The 15,236-nt window shown below is 38.6% G+C and overlaps 1 protein-coding gene and 1 pseudogene across 1 annotated transcript; both read right to left on the bottom strand.

Moving 5' to 3' along the window:
- Window positions 1-497: 497 nt before the first annotated feature.
- Window positions 498-1,437, bottom strand: LOC129487206 (olfactory receptor 11H7-like). Its single transcript, XM_055287819.1, is given in 2 exon segments — window positions 498-924; window positions 926-1,437. Coding segments are annotated over 2 exon segments (933 nt in total). The 5' UTR covers window positions 1,432-1,437.
- Window positions 1,438-6,161: 4,724 nt separating this feature from the next.
- LOC129488761 (olfactory receptor 11H6-like) lies at window positions 6,162-7,148 on the bottom strand (annotated as a pseudogene).
- Between the last annotated feature and the right edge of the window lie 8,088 nt (window positions 7,149-15,236).

Below are 15,236 nucleotides of genomic sequence, written 5' to 3' on the forward strand. Positions count from 1 at the left end.
TCCTCAGGGATCTAGAACTAGAAATGCCATTTGACCCAGCCATCCCATTACTGAGTATATACCTAAAGGACTATAAATCATGCTGCTATAAAGACACATGCACACGTATGTTTATTGCGGCACTATTCACAATAGCAAAGACTTGGAACCAACCCAAATGTCGAACAATGATAGACTGGATTAAGAAAATGTGGCACATATACACCTTGGAATCCTATGCAGCCATAAAAAATGATGAGTTCATGTCCTTTGTGGGGACATGGATGAAGATATTAAGATTTTTAAGTGTTATTTTTACCATATGTTGGGGCCAAACTGCTCCCATGGAGCACATTTCTGAAACTAGAAGCTCATCAAAATATGATCAGATACATGAAGAGTTTTGCTTGTACAAAAGGACTGTGATGACCATGAATTAAATCAAGTCAGTTTGTGTTAAAAGAAAAGGATTATTCTTCCAATTGCATTAACAGTCATTGGGTTATAAAAAACCCTATTCATGATCTCTGGATAATTCTCATTCCACAGAAGACATGATGGAGGGCATATTTCATGTCCTTGTTGTGTAGGCTGTAGATGAGGGGGTTTAAAACAGGTGTTACCACAGAATATATCAGTGTGATGATCTTATGCATAGAAACTGAGTTGCCAGGTGTGGGACTCACATACATCACCATTATGGTTCCATAGAACAGAGACACCACAACCAAGTGTGATCCACAGGTAGAGAAGGCCTTTTGCCATCCAGCTGAAGAAGGAACCTGAAGCACAGTTCTGAGCACCAAGGTATAGGACCCAAGGATGTACACCATGGTGAGGATGATGAAAAGAGAGCTCACAGAATGGAACACATGCCCTATGGTGTGAGTAGGGGCACAGGACAATGCCATCAGTGGGTCCACATCACACAGAAAATGATCAATGACCACAGAAAGGTAGTTGAGAAATGGAGAAAATGGAAATTGAATGTCCAAGGAAACCAATGAGCCAACAAAGAGACACCAAGATGCCACAGAGCTGGCCAGTCATAATGGAGGGATAGTGCAGTGGGTGGCAGATGGCCAGGTACCGACCATAAGCCATGACACAGAGGAAGAAGCATTCAGTTGTAACCAGGGAAAAGAAGAAGTAGAACTGAGTGAAACATCCGGAGAAGGATATGGTCTTAGTTTTGGAGAAAAAATTTACCAGCGTGTTGGGGACTGTGCAAGTCACATACCAGATCTCTAGGAAGAAGTTGGCTAGGAGCACGTACATAGGGGTATGTAGTCGATGGTCCCACCTCACTGCACAGATGATGGCCATATTCCCAGCCAGAGTCAAGATGTAGACCAACAAAATCATTGAGAAAAAGATGATCTGAATTTTCCAGGGACCAGGAAAGCCCAATAACACAAACTGTGTCACAGTAGATATCTGTGAGTTATTCATGCTTCCCAGACTGTGGAGAGAACACGGATGGTCAATGACAATTTGCTTTGCTGATGAAACATCTTAAATCTTTTTTTGGGATAAGGAGTTTGACTCTTGCAGGTGAATATATTGGATATTCTAAAAGAATTTCTTGAATGAGTCCTGTGGGTCTGATTCTTGTAAACTTCAGTTTGTTTGAATTTTCTGTGGCAATGGACAAAAATCAACATTTCATCTTCTTTTGATATAAAGAAATTCTTGAAATAGAGGCAAAAATGGTTTGTTTTGTATCTAATTTGTTTTTCAGTGAAAGATGTTCATATATAGCAATTACTTAGTGCTATTCACTTCAAATTATGAAGACATATGCCATCATTTTTAATATATTCAAGTCTGAGACTTTTTACAGCTTTGAGTAGTTTGTACTTTTGATGTTATTTCAGATTCTTTCTTTCTGGAGCTATTTCTATTAAGAGTATTTATTTTCTTCCCAACTTTTTTTATGATACCAGGAGAAAGTCAACAAGGATACTTAGATGATAAAATTCTTTATATATTTTGCTTTTTCCTATTTAGAGACATTTATATTGTACTACAGCTTATTTCCAATTTGGTATTTAATTATTTGCTTTTAGCAATAAAATGTCATAATTATTCATTTCCTGGTCATTAATTTCACATTATAGTTTATCATGCTCCATATACATTTAAAAAGAAATATTTCATTAAAGATAACAGATAAGATAGCGAAGATAACTAGTTACTGGGATATTTTCTTCTAAAGCTCCTCTTATTACTTTTGCCAGAATTTTCTCTAAAATTCACTGTTTATAAGATCTTTCTTTAGTCCTTGTAAAAGAATTGCCTCCAAATATTCAAAAAACAAGATACAAGAGAATCAAAGGTGTTATTTCAAACATAATTATTTACCCATTTTCCAAGATGTGGTTTGTTTCTCTTAGAACACCATTACCAAAGAAGATATATTTTCAAGAATCAAATACAACTCCAAGAAAAGAGTAAATGATAGCTTTAACATATGGGACTCTTCAGAAAAATTTTAACAAGATACCTTTAATTTTTTTGATTGTTAAGAGGATAATTTGCCTTATATTTTTTTCAATTAAAGTAGCACATATATAGTATTTGATCAAAGTGGTATATATAGGTGTATATATATATATATATGTATCCACACACATATATATATATATAGTGTGTGTGTGTCTGTATGCATATATGTAGTATTTATAGTGCTCACTGAACATAATCAAATAGAAAAAACCCTCCTATTCAGTGAGGTTATATTAAATAAGAAATATATTTATGATCATGCAGCTGTTGCAGTTAGTAATGCACAAGGTGAACTATGAATCTACCCATCTAGAAGGAAACATAGACCTATTCATAGAGCTGGTTTTGCAAAAGGTTGTAGTTTGGTGGACAAGAAGCCAAAAAGAGAAAGAAACTGCAAGATGGGGATCAGTGATTTTTAATTTTTTAAGCTAGGATGATTGTGAAGAACTAAACTAAACCTGCATCGATGGTCATTTTTGTAAGATATCATAAAAGAATGGCTCCCCACTATGGCTCCTCTATACCTTCTCCTTCTTTCTGAGCAAGAAACCTCTCTCCTCAACAAGATGAGAAAGCAGTGATGCAGGGAGTAGCCACTTGTGTTTGGAACAGAGAAGGAGCAACAATGATTTTGAACTCAGATTCACAGACTTTGACCCAAAATCAAAATGCACAAGACTGAGCTGCTTCTTTGAGCTTAGACTACTTTCATTGACATTAAAAACAAGAAACAAACAAAAACCTTTCGGAAAAACAATTAGCCACAGGGAAAGCATGGTAAATAAATTTCACAGATAATTTCCAACATATTTGTAAGAAACAGTTCCTAATATATTCACCACTAAATCTATGTGAGTTCTTAGTCCACAAAAACATTGATTTTATTTTTATCCTTTCTTTTTTTTAAAATGTCACTTCTCCTGAAGGTGCAAAGTGAGTAATGAAAGGGACAGAGAGAGGAAAACTGAGAGAGAAGATTAAAAAAAATTCCAATTTTCTTTTGGTTTTAGTCCCAGTGGATAAAGCTAGTTCCATATTATTAAGCTCAAAATCTCTACAAATGTCATAGCATTCCTGGTGCCTCAGGCACTTCCTGAGAAGGAGAAGACCTGTGGATGATTAGTGCACTTCTTTTGGAAAGTGTGAATTGCATGGTGATCTAAACACTCTGCGGGATTTTTTTTCTTTTGGTTTTTGAGCTGAAAGATAGACCCATATTCTTTGATACTCAGTCTCTGAAGCATGTTGAATGAAGAAATGTATAGGTGAGTAGTCCATCTGTCGTGTATAACAGCAGCAACGCCCAACGAAGAATACCTCTCCTATATACCAGGAAGCTTTCCTAGGTCATCCCGGAGAGAGCCTGCAGGGAGGCCACACGGATTCTCTCCTTCACTGGCTCCAATATGGAAGTGCTGTGTGAGAGCTTCACCAGTGGCTTATTTCACTTCTCTTGTACCCTAAGATTCTAGTGGCTTGTTTCTCACTGAGGGTGTTGAACTTTGTGTTGGTCTTAATTTATGCCTCATTTGAGCCACTGTTGAGAATTCTCAGGTCTCCCTTCATGTTCTTGTGATTCTGTAACTTTGTGTGCTGTCCCTAGGGATCTTCATACATCTTGCATGGGGGTTTAATTGATATTTTTGTTAACATTTCCTATAGGGATTATTAAAAATAACATGTTACATTAACTCTGAGGAAACCCCATGGTCTCCTTGAGTTGTGCTCAAACAGCATGTGCAATGGGGTGTGTAAAAGCCCCAGATTAAATGTCTTCCTGAGGGGCCAATTTTACCTAGAAAGATAATTTTATATCACACCAAATATGTATGTACTATGAATTAGGAAGTATAATTTATGATAATTTTTGAGATACAATTTTGAATTTAAAGAAATATTATTCCCCAATACCCCATGTTCTCTGACCACTGTTGCTAAACATGCATTGGTGGAAAGATTTGAGAAACACGGTTTGAGAGCATTACATCACCTAGCACTGGCATTACATCACCTAGCACCGGCATTACATAACCTAGCACCGGCAGGCCCATCTTCCTTGCACACCTGATTTCATTGTGGGGTAGCCATAACTAAAAGGTGTGTTTCCATTTTAAGTAGATTCGACTCTCAGTTGATAGCCTTTTTGTTTCAGCATAGAGTTTGGATACTAAAATGAAATTTGTTCTTGGCATAATTTTCTCTGAATATTTTTCTAACTTAGACTTTGTCCTACAGCCTCTGAGAGGCACCTGTTGCTCTGTGGTTGACATGAAAACTGCTGGGTACAAATACAAATATGTTTAGGGCATCATTCCTAGTATAGGTAATATTGGGGTTTTCATGACTAATTTAGAGAGGAAGTACTATGAGTAAAGATACCCAGTTGGGACTAAATATGTTTGAGGACTGATCATCATGAAGTGCAAGACTTGTACAGTGGATCACTAGGAGAGAAAACTGAATGGAGCAGTCTATTGAGTGAAGGCCTTGAATGGCAAAGAGTTTGGTTTTTATCTCTAAGGGATAGAGGTATGAAGCATAGAGGTTTAAAGCATACTCTGTTCTTGGTGTGAAAGACAACCTCAAACAATGGAAGATGTCTATTACTACGTTTATTTCTGGTGGCCTCTTGACACACAAATATTCTTTAAGAATATTTATTTTCTGGCTGAGTGTGGCAGCTCACGCCTGTAATCCCAGCACTTTGTGAGGCCAAGGGGGGGTGGATCACTTGAGGTCAGGAGTTCGAGAACAGCTTGGCTAACATGGGGAAACCCCGTCTCTACTAAAAATACAAAAGTGACCCCATCTCTACTAAAAATACAATTAGCCAGGTGTGATGGTGGGCACCTGTAATCCCAGCTACTCGGGAGGCTGAGGCAGGAGGATCACTTGAACCCGGGAGGTGGAGGTTGCGGTGAGCCAAGACTGCGCCACTGCACTCCAGCCTGGGCAACAAGAGTGACACTTCATCTCAGAAACAAACAAACAAACAAACAAACAAAAATATATATATTTTCTGAATTGAAAAGATCTCTTCTTTTTTTTTTTTTTTTTAAGATGCAGTCTTGCTCTATCATGCAGTCTGGGGAGCAGTGGCATGATATCAGCTCACTGCAACCTTAGCCTCCCAAGTTCAAGCAATTCTCATTCCTCAGCCTCCTGAGTAGCTGGGATTACAGGTGTGTGCCATCACGCCCAGCTAATTTTTGTATTTTTAATAGAGACAGGGTTTCATCATGTTGCCCAGGCTGGTCTCGAATTCCTGATCTCAGGTGATCCTCCCACTTTGGCCTCCCAAAGTGCTGGGATTACAGTCGTGAGCCACTGTGCCCAGCCAGATCTCACTCTTTTGAAAGGCTTCAGTACACATGCAATTGATTTCTTCTGTCAGCTAAGATTAAAACTAGCAAACATACATCACAGAAAAATAATATACGTATATATACACCCACCCACCACATAACTACTCAGTGAGGCCACATATGTTTAAAATGTTTTATTGAGCATTGGCATTTATCATTAATGAGCTGAATTTAACTGCTAAGGAACTGTGAAAGATAAGTCTGTCTACCTGAGTGTGAGCCAGAACATACTACTGAAGCTACTCTCTATAGCTATAAAAAACTAAGGTCAGAAGTGACCAATTTGGCTTCTTTTTCAAAGATATCTCAGTTTTGGCTAACTGTTAACCCCAGGACTCTCTTTAGAGCATCTTTCATGTCTTTGTTTCAAAGACTATAGATAAGGGGATTTAAGAATGGAGTCATTGCTGTGTACACCAGAGTGATGATCTGCATTCCTGCTGGGTTCCCTGATGTTGGGCTCACATACCTCACCATAAGGGTTCCATAGAATAGAGACACCACCATTAGGTGGGACCCACATGTGGAGAAAGCTTTAGTTCGACCAGCACCAGAGGGAAACGAAGCACAGCTCTGATGACCAGAGTGTAAGATCCCAAGATGGAGAGGAAGGGCCCAAAGATAATTATCGAGTTGAAGGTGTAACAGATAAGCTCAGTGGAAGAAGCAGAGATGCAGGCCAGTGCAAACAATGGGCCTGGGTCACACACAAAGTGGTCAATGATGTTGGGCCCACAGAAGGGAAGTTGGGAGATAAGAACAATAGGGACTGGGTAGCAGAGAAATCCGCCTACCCAGCATACACAGACCAGAATTATACAGAACTTCCCAGTCATGATGGAGGGGTAGTGTAATGGACGACAGATGGCCAGGTACCGATCATAAGCCGTAATTGATAAGAAGAAACACTCTGTTGTACCCAGTGAAAAAAAGAAATAGAATTGCAGGAAGCAGCCAGAGAAGGAGATGGTTTTAGTCTCAGAGAGGATATTGACTAGCATGTTTGGGACAGTGGAGGAAATGTACCAGATCTCTAGAAAGGCAGTTTCCCAGAAGGATGTACATGGGTGTGTGGAGCTGCCTGTCCCATTTCACAGCACAGACAATAGCTCCATTCCCTAGCAGTGTCAGGAGATAGAGAACAAGGATGAACGAGAAGAAGCAGCTCTGCATCTCCCTTTGACCATGGAAACCCAGGAGGACAAACTCAGTCACAAAATGCATTGTTCTGTTCTGGGGTCCCAAAGCTGTTAGAAAAACAGAAGTAATCAAAGAATGAATAATAAACAACATTTGGAGATTTTGCTAACTCACGCTGGATGATGTACTAAGTATTTTTACATACATTATCTCATTTGGTCTTCCTAATGACTCTTTGAGCTGCGAGGAGGTATTCTTTACCCTTCTCTTTCACAGACAGGGTAATTGAAGTTCAAAGAGATTTGAAGGGTTCACTTAAACATATGTGCAAAGCCAGTAACGCCCAGATACACTGGCCTATTTGGAGAATGGTTTGGAACAAATCACGTTTCACTTCAAATTTTCTATAACCCTGAGTCTCAGTAACGTTTCATCTTTAATGGTAAAATCATTGCCCCTTAGATACTCTACATATAAATATAAACTTGGGATATATCCTTTTACTTTAAAGCAAAATTGAGTATAAATCTCAGGCAAAAATAGTTGCTATATTAAATTGCCTTCTTAGACAGAGTCTCATATGTAGAAGTCCAATAAAAAGCAGATAGGAATAAAACTTTGGGGAGTCTTCAGCTCCCTTCCTTTTGCTACTCTCAGGAAGTGCTGCAGAACCCTTAGGAATCTGTAAAATGGTTTGAAAGCTACAAATCTAGTTCCCTCCAGATCACATTCTCCCTGGTGGCATCTGGATTTGCTGAATAATGCAGCCGCTTTTTCTCCTGAGGAGCGCTAGTTCTCTCAAAGCCCTTTATGGTGAGCAAACTTTGTCTCCTTTGTTACTTTTACCCATTGATCTTGGTACTCCCCAAGTCAGCAGGTACACTTCAACTTTGTTGAAACTACACAAAAGAAGTCTAATTCCTCTCCCATGTTGGTGGTAGTGAGGTCTTAAATAACTGAAGGCAGCTGTTATGTCCCTTACCTATGACTTCTTTGGCAGGCCACCATTTTCCCTGCTTGTCAGCCTCCTTCTCCACCAAATTGCACTATTCTACGTCATGACTTAGCTCTTGAGGGAGCTTGCTGTTGGGTAAATCAATTTCTCTTATTTTTGCTAGAAATTAAGTCCTAAACTTTATAATTTGTCCGTTCATTATCTTGCTTTTCCCTAAATTAGATAATGAATAAAAGAGTCACCTCAGGATGTGCAGAGAACAGAAAAGATCTTTCTGATATTTGCTAAATCAGGAGTTGAGACAAGATAAATAACTTAGATATTTTGCTAACAATTTTCTAGAAACTATTGGTCCAGCAGGCTTATTTCTATGTCCTCAAATATCCTTGTTAAAGTTCAGAATGTTTGGCTGGGTAAGCCACTATCAATATTTGAAATTTAGCAATATAATGACTCTAAAATTAGGATAATTTATTGTATTATTGGCATCACTGTTAAGATACTCACAAAATTCCATCTTTACATCATTTATATGACAGAGGGCAAGAGACCTGCCTTTCAGTACTTGATCAAACCTGGAGCAAACCCAAAAGCCTAAGTGTTTTATTGTCTAGGTAACTTTGGATATTCATGTTAACAGTATATTAAGAATAATACAACAATTTCTCTAATAAACATGATTTTTATGAAAATGTAAATTTTGTCCAAGCAGTTCAGTTTAATGAATAATAATTATCATGATCACATGCATCAAAATTTTTAGGACAATTATAATTTCAAATATACTCTCCATAACTGCTTGTATTTCCCAGACTACATGCTATGATATTCTTGGAAAATATAATTACTGGGCTTGCAATTAAAAAAAATGGTTGGCAGTTAGAATGGTGATCATTAAAAAGTCAGGAAACAACAGGTGCTGGAGAGGATGTGGAGAAATAGGAACACTTTTACACTGTTGGTGGGACTGTAAACGAGTTCAACCATTGTGGAAGTCGGTGTGGTGATTCCTCAGGGATCTAGAACTAGAAATACCATTTGACCCAGCCATCCCATTACTGGGTATATACCCAAAGGACTGTAAATCATGCTGCTATAAAGACACATGCACACGTATGTTTATTGCAGCACTATTCACAATAGCAAAGACTTGGAACCAACCCAAATGTCCAACAATGATAGACTGGATTAAGAAAATGTGGCACATATACACCATGGAATCCTATGCAGCCATAAAAAATGATGAGTTCATGTCCTTTGTAGGGACATGGATGAAGCTGGAAACCATCATTCTCAGCAAACTGTCGCAAGGACAAAAAACCAAACACCACATGTTCTCACTCATAGGTGGGAATTGAACAATGAGAACACATGGACACAGGAAGGGGAACATCACACACTGGGGACTGTTGTGGGGTTGGGGGAGCGGGGAGGGACAGCATTAGGAGATATACCTAATGTTAAATGACGAGTTAATGGGAGCAGCACACCAACATGGCACATGAATATATATGTAACAAACCTGCATGTTGTGCACATGTACCCTAAAACTTAAAGGATAATAAAAAAAATTTCTAAAACAAAAATAAAAAAAACGGCTGGATGCTAAATTTAAATCATAGCATTTCATATATTTATTTGTTTATTCAAGAATTTAATTTAACACATGTTTATTCACCATTTATTATATTGCTAGCAGTGTGTTGAGTTCTGGGGTTATAATGGTGAATATACAAAATAAAATTCCTCCCCTTTTGGAACTTAGGTTTTATAAAAGCAATTAAGATTACAACCTACATCTGCACAGTCAAGTGCATAGGCTGGGGGTGCCTTGAGCCGCATGTGTATTTTTGCAGCATGTCCAGCTGCATGCTGTGGATCTGAAAAAAGATATTTATTCCAGTTAGAAATAACTTGAATACATCTTCGTAGTACAGGGGACATGATAACAAATTTTATTTGGCATAAATTAGATATTTTGGGCTTTTCAAGGCAGTAGGCAGAGAATGAGACATGAATTAATTTATCCTACTCACAGGCCAGGAAATTTTTGGTACTGAGAAAAGAAATATAATTCCAACTGATGATAATTGATCTGGAACCAGACCTCATAATTGACTCCTACCTGCTTATTATTATTAATTATTTTTGAGACAGAGTCTTGCTATGTGGTCCAGGTTGGAGTGCAGTGGCATGATCTCCTTGCACTGCGTGAGCACTGTAACCTCCGCCTCCTGTGTTCAAGGGATTCTCATGCCTCAGCCTCCTGAGTAGCTGGGATTACAGGCTTGGGTTACCCCACCCGGCTATTTTTTTTTTTTTTTTGGAGACAGAGTCTCACTGTATCCCCCAGGCTGGAGTGCAGTGGCATGATCTCAGCTCACTGCAACCTCCACCTCCCGGGTTCAAGCAATTCTCCTGCCTCAGCCTCCCTAGTAGCTGGGATTACAGGCGCCTGCCACCACGCCCAGCTTATTTTTGTATTTTTAGTAGAGACTGGGTTTTGCCATGTTGGTCAGGCTGGTCTTGAACTCCTGACCTCATGTGATCCACCTGCCTTGGCCTCCCAAAGTGCTGAGATTTCAGGCGTGAGCCACTGTACCTGGTCCCCACCTGCTCATTATTTGACTTCATAATGTTCAAGACCTTGGTGACATTATTTCAAACGCAGTGAAATTTTAATTATCTATGGAATATAGGGTCAGAGAAAGATGGATAACTAAACTTCACAGATAATTAAAAAAATCTCACTGCATTCATTTCTATTGCCTCCATCACCAAAGTACATTTATTAGGAACTCAAATAGTAAGTTTAAATTCACCTCTTTTGTCTTTCTATTCACCTCAAATGAGAGTACAAATGAGCAATTGGAGAGAAGAGGAGGAACAAAGCGCTTGGGCAACACATTCTATGTGAACTGACAAGGGAGCCACACCCTCCTCCAGCCGCATCCGCTTGCTGGGAATTTAAGACACTTGTCCAGGGAAGAGCACTTTTAGAATTATAAGTGCTGGGGCTCTTCTCTTAAGTATTTATGTTTTAAAAGTTAATCTGTAGGTGAATCCAAAGGAAAGGAGAGTCTGCTGTTCTACTTGTTTCTCGAGAGGCTTTCACTTGCCATTTGTCACTTGCCAACAACTGAAAAAAATAACATCTTGCTTTAATTGTTCCAGCTGAAGAACAGTCTGTCAATAAAAACTTCAGTGACTAATTTACAAGCAAAGAGGTGTAAGACTCAGGATACATTCTAACTGAAGGGAATTTAATGGTCCCCCCAAATAAGCAAGGCATTTGAACATTATTTTCCCCAACTGAGTTGTATAGTGGGAACTCTGAGATACCTGAGTGAGCCCTTAATGTGAATATATCACCCAGGCATGCTTTAGGAGTATGCTGGGAGAAGAGAAGTGAAGGGCCAATGTTTGTGCAAAGAACAAAGGAGTAAAGAATTCACAGATTTGCAGAAGAACCGTGTATTCTTAGCATCTGGCAGCACTGAACGCACAGCAGCGGTAGCGTACTGTTGCAGGCAGACTTTCCTTACATGCCTAATGGCACTTTTGGCTCCAAGAGGAAGATGTGAGACAAACTCCAGCTGCAGGAATCTGGTCATTTACACAACCAAAAAGCTGAGTCATGGTTGGAGAGTGTTATTTTTGGTTCCAGAAACTTGCTTCCTTTAGTATTCCGAACCAAATGAAATGTGTTTTTCACATCAGCACTTATTAAGAGTTTACAAGTCTCTTCTGAATAGGATCCATAGATGCAGAATTACATATAAAACATGAATAAAATAAAACGAAGAAGATACAAATAACTAGAAAGATATCTTGTGTTCATGAGTTGAAAGCATTAATATTGTTAAAATGTCCAGACTACCCAATGTGATTTCCAGAGTCAATGTAATCCCTATTAATCCCTGTCATACCAATGACAGCCTTCAGAGAAATAGAAAACACAGCCCTAAAATCCATATGGAATCGCAAAATCCCTCAAATAGCTAAGGCAGTTATGAACAGAAAGAACAAAGCTGAGGCATCACACTGATTTCAAACTATACTACAAAGTAATAGTAATTAAAACAGCATGTCAATTAAAATTAGTGTAAAAAATGACTCATCAACCAATGGAAAAGAATAGAGAGCTCAGAAGTGAACCTAGGCATGGTCAATTGATTTCTGACAAAGGTGTCAAAAATACACATTGGGAAAAGGACAGTCTCTTTAATAATGGTATTGGGAAAACTGTATATTCATATGTACAAGAAAGAAATTGGATTCTTATTTCGCTCTATATACAAAAATCAAGTCAAAATGGATTAAAGACTTGGACATAAGACCGGAAACTCTAAGCAATGAGAAGGAAACACAGGGGAAACACTACCCAATATTGGTTTGGGCAATGATTGTATAGATTTGACCTCAAAACACAGACAACAAAAGCAAAAATAAACAAATAGGATCATGTCAGTATAGCTCTAATCTGCAAAGGAAACAATTGATAGAATGGAGAGATAACTACAGACTGGGAGAAAGTATTTGAGGCCATACATCTGACAGGGTTTAATATCCAAATCCATAAAGAACTCAAACAACTCTATAGAAAGAAAACAAATAATCAGATTAAAAAATGGGCAGTGGCCCTGAATAGACATTTCTCAAAAAAAGACATACAAATGGCCAACAGGCATATGAAAATTGCTCACCATCACTAATAACTAGGAAAATGCAAATTAAAACCACAATGAGATTTCATCTCACAGCTATCAGAATGGCTGTTATAATAAAAGACAAACGATAACAGGTGTTGGTGAGAATGTGAAGAAAAGAGCCATTGCACACAGTTGGTGAGAATGTCAATTAGTACTGTCATGATGAAAAACTGTATGGAGCTTCCTCAGAAAACTAAAAATAGAATTACTATATGATCCAGCAATCCCAGTTTTGGGTATTTACCTAAACTATTTGAAAGCAGTATGTCAAAGAGATGTCTGCTTTCCTATGTTCCTTGCAGCCTTATTCACAATAGCTGAGTTATGGAATCAACCTAAATGTCCATCAACAGATAAATGAATAAAGAAAACGTGGTGTATGTACGCAACGGAATACTACTCAGCCTTAAAAAGAGGGAAATTTGGTCATTTGTGACAACATGGATGGAACTGGAGAACATTACGCTAAGTGAAACAGGGCAAGCCCAGAAAGACAAATATACCACATGTTCTCACTTATTTGTGGAATCCCCAAATTTCAAACTCAAGAAAGCAGGGCAGTAGAATGGTGATTACCAAAGGCTGTGGGAAGTGGGGTGTGGATAATGGTGAGGCAATGATGGGCAAAGGGTGCAAAGCCTCTAGCAGGAGGAATAAGTGTTTTTTTTTTTTTGGCGATATATTGCCCAGGGTGGTAAACATAGTAAATGATAATGTGTTATATATTTTAAAATTGCTAAGATAATAAATATTCTTTTTTTTTTTTTTTTTGAGACAGAGTCTCACTCTGTCTCCCAGGCTGGAGTACAGTGGCACAATCTTGGCTCACTGCAACCTCTGCCTCCCGAGTTCAAGTGATCCTTGTGCCTAAGCTTCCTGAGTAGCTGGGATTGCAGGTGTGCACCACCACGCCCAAGTAAGTTTTGTATTTTTAGTAGGGAGGGGGTTTCACCATGTTGGCCAGGCTAGTCTTGAACTCCTGGCCTTAGGTGATCTGCCCTCCTTGGCTTCCCAAAGTGCTGGGATTACAGGCATGAACCACTGTGCCCGGCCATAGATTTCAAATATTCTTACCACAGAAAATATTTGAGGTGATGAATATGTTAGCTGATTCAATTATTCTGCATTATATTCATAAATTGTAACATCACTTTGTTCCCCATACATATACACAACTCTAATTTGTCAATTTGTAATTTTTAAAAAAGTTATTACTATAGTTTACAAGGTCCCACAGAATTTGGAATGCTGTTCACTCTCTGACTTCAACTGTAATACTCTTCCCCTTAAACTTTTTTTTTTTTTTTTTTTTTGAGATGGAGTCCTTCTCTGTCATCCAGGCTGGAGTGCAGTGGTGTGATCTCAGCTCACTGCAACCTCTGCCTCCTGGGTTCATGCCATTCTCTTGCCTCAGCCTCCTGAGTAGCTGGGATTACAGGCTTGTGCCACCGCAGCCAGCTAATTTTTGTATTTTTAGTAGAGACGGGGTTGCACCATACTGGCCAGGCTGGTCTCGAATTCCTGACCTCATGATCCAGCCTCCTCGGCCTCCCAAAGTGCTGGGATTACAGGTGTGAGCCACTGTTCCCGGCCTTATATTCTTTACTCCAGTCAAACCAACCTCCTTTCTGCTACTTGGATACAATCCTGCCTCCAGATCTTAAAGATAATTTGCTTCCCTCTCTTTGGAATGCTCTTCTCTCACTGTCTACATGGCTCATTCCCTCATCCGCTTCAAGCATTTGCTTAAATGTTGCCTTCTCAGTGTAGCCTCCCTGATCATCCTGTTTAACAATGGCAGCTCTTTTCTTTCTTCCACATTTCCTGTCCTCTTTGCCCTTTTTGCATAGCACTTACTACTCTCTGATATGCTATATATTTTACTTATTTTTTTATCGTCTGTTTCTCCTTTATGAGAATGTAAATGCCAGGTGGACAGTGGTTTTGACTCTTTTGGTCATAGTATATATCTGGTGCCTAGAACATAACAGGTATTCAATTAATATTTGTTGAATGAAAGAATGACCACGATTTTACTATTTTATGTGATGTTAAAACACATGCTGCTTTACATAAGCATTAAACTTTCAGTCTGTCCCTTGTCTGTAAGACTCTCAATCATCAAAAGCCAAGGGGGGGGCAAGAAAATTGTTCTGTTACTAAATCCTTTAGTTCTGTATTCATTAGGCATTTAAATTTGATTCTTTTATTCACTTTAAAAATATTAAACAGTCTTAAGAAATACCTTAAGTATAACTGCTGTTCTATCTTCCACCCGTCTCCAGTAATCAAAACTATACAGTATGAAATAGGACAGATAAAATACCCTCAAATATCATCTACTGGAGTCACCTGTGTTGAAACTATAATTGTTTTGTTTGGAATGTAATATGAATCAACTGTGGTTTAGCTCTGCCAGGTTAGTTAAGAAATAAAACAATGAGGGACCTCGCTGAGAAAATATCTTCTTTAAAGTGTGTACTGGAGAAGTAGAATCAGAAAATCAGGTCTTTCTTAGTTAATCTTTTATGTCTGAACAATGGTTTGCTTGGTCTCATGTAGATGACTTTATTC

The sequence above is a fragment of the Symphalangus syndactylus genome, chromosome 8, assembly GCF_028878055.3.
Source record: "Symphalangus syndactylus isolate Jambi chromosome 8, NHGRI_mSymSyn1-v2.1_pri, whole genome shotgun sequence".
NCBI lineage: Eukaryota > Metazoa > Chordata > Mammalia > Primates > Hylobatidae > Symphalangus > Symphalangus syndactylus.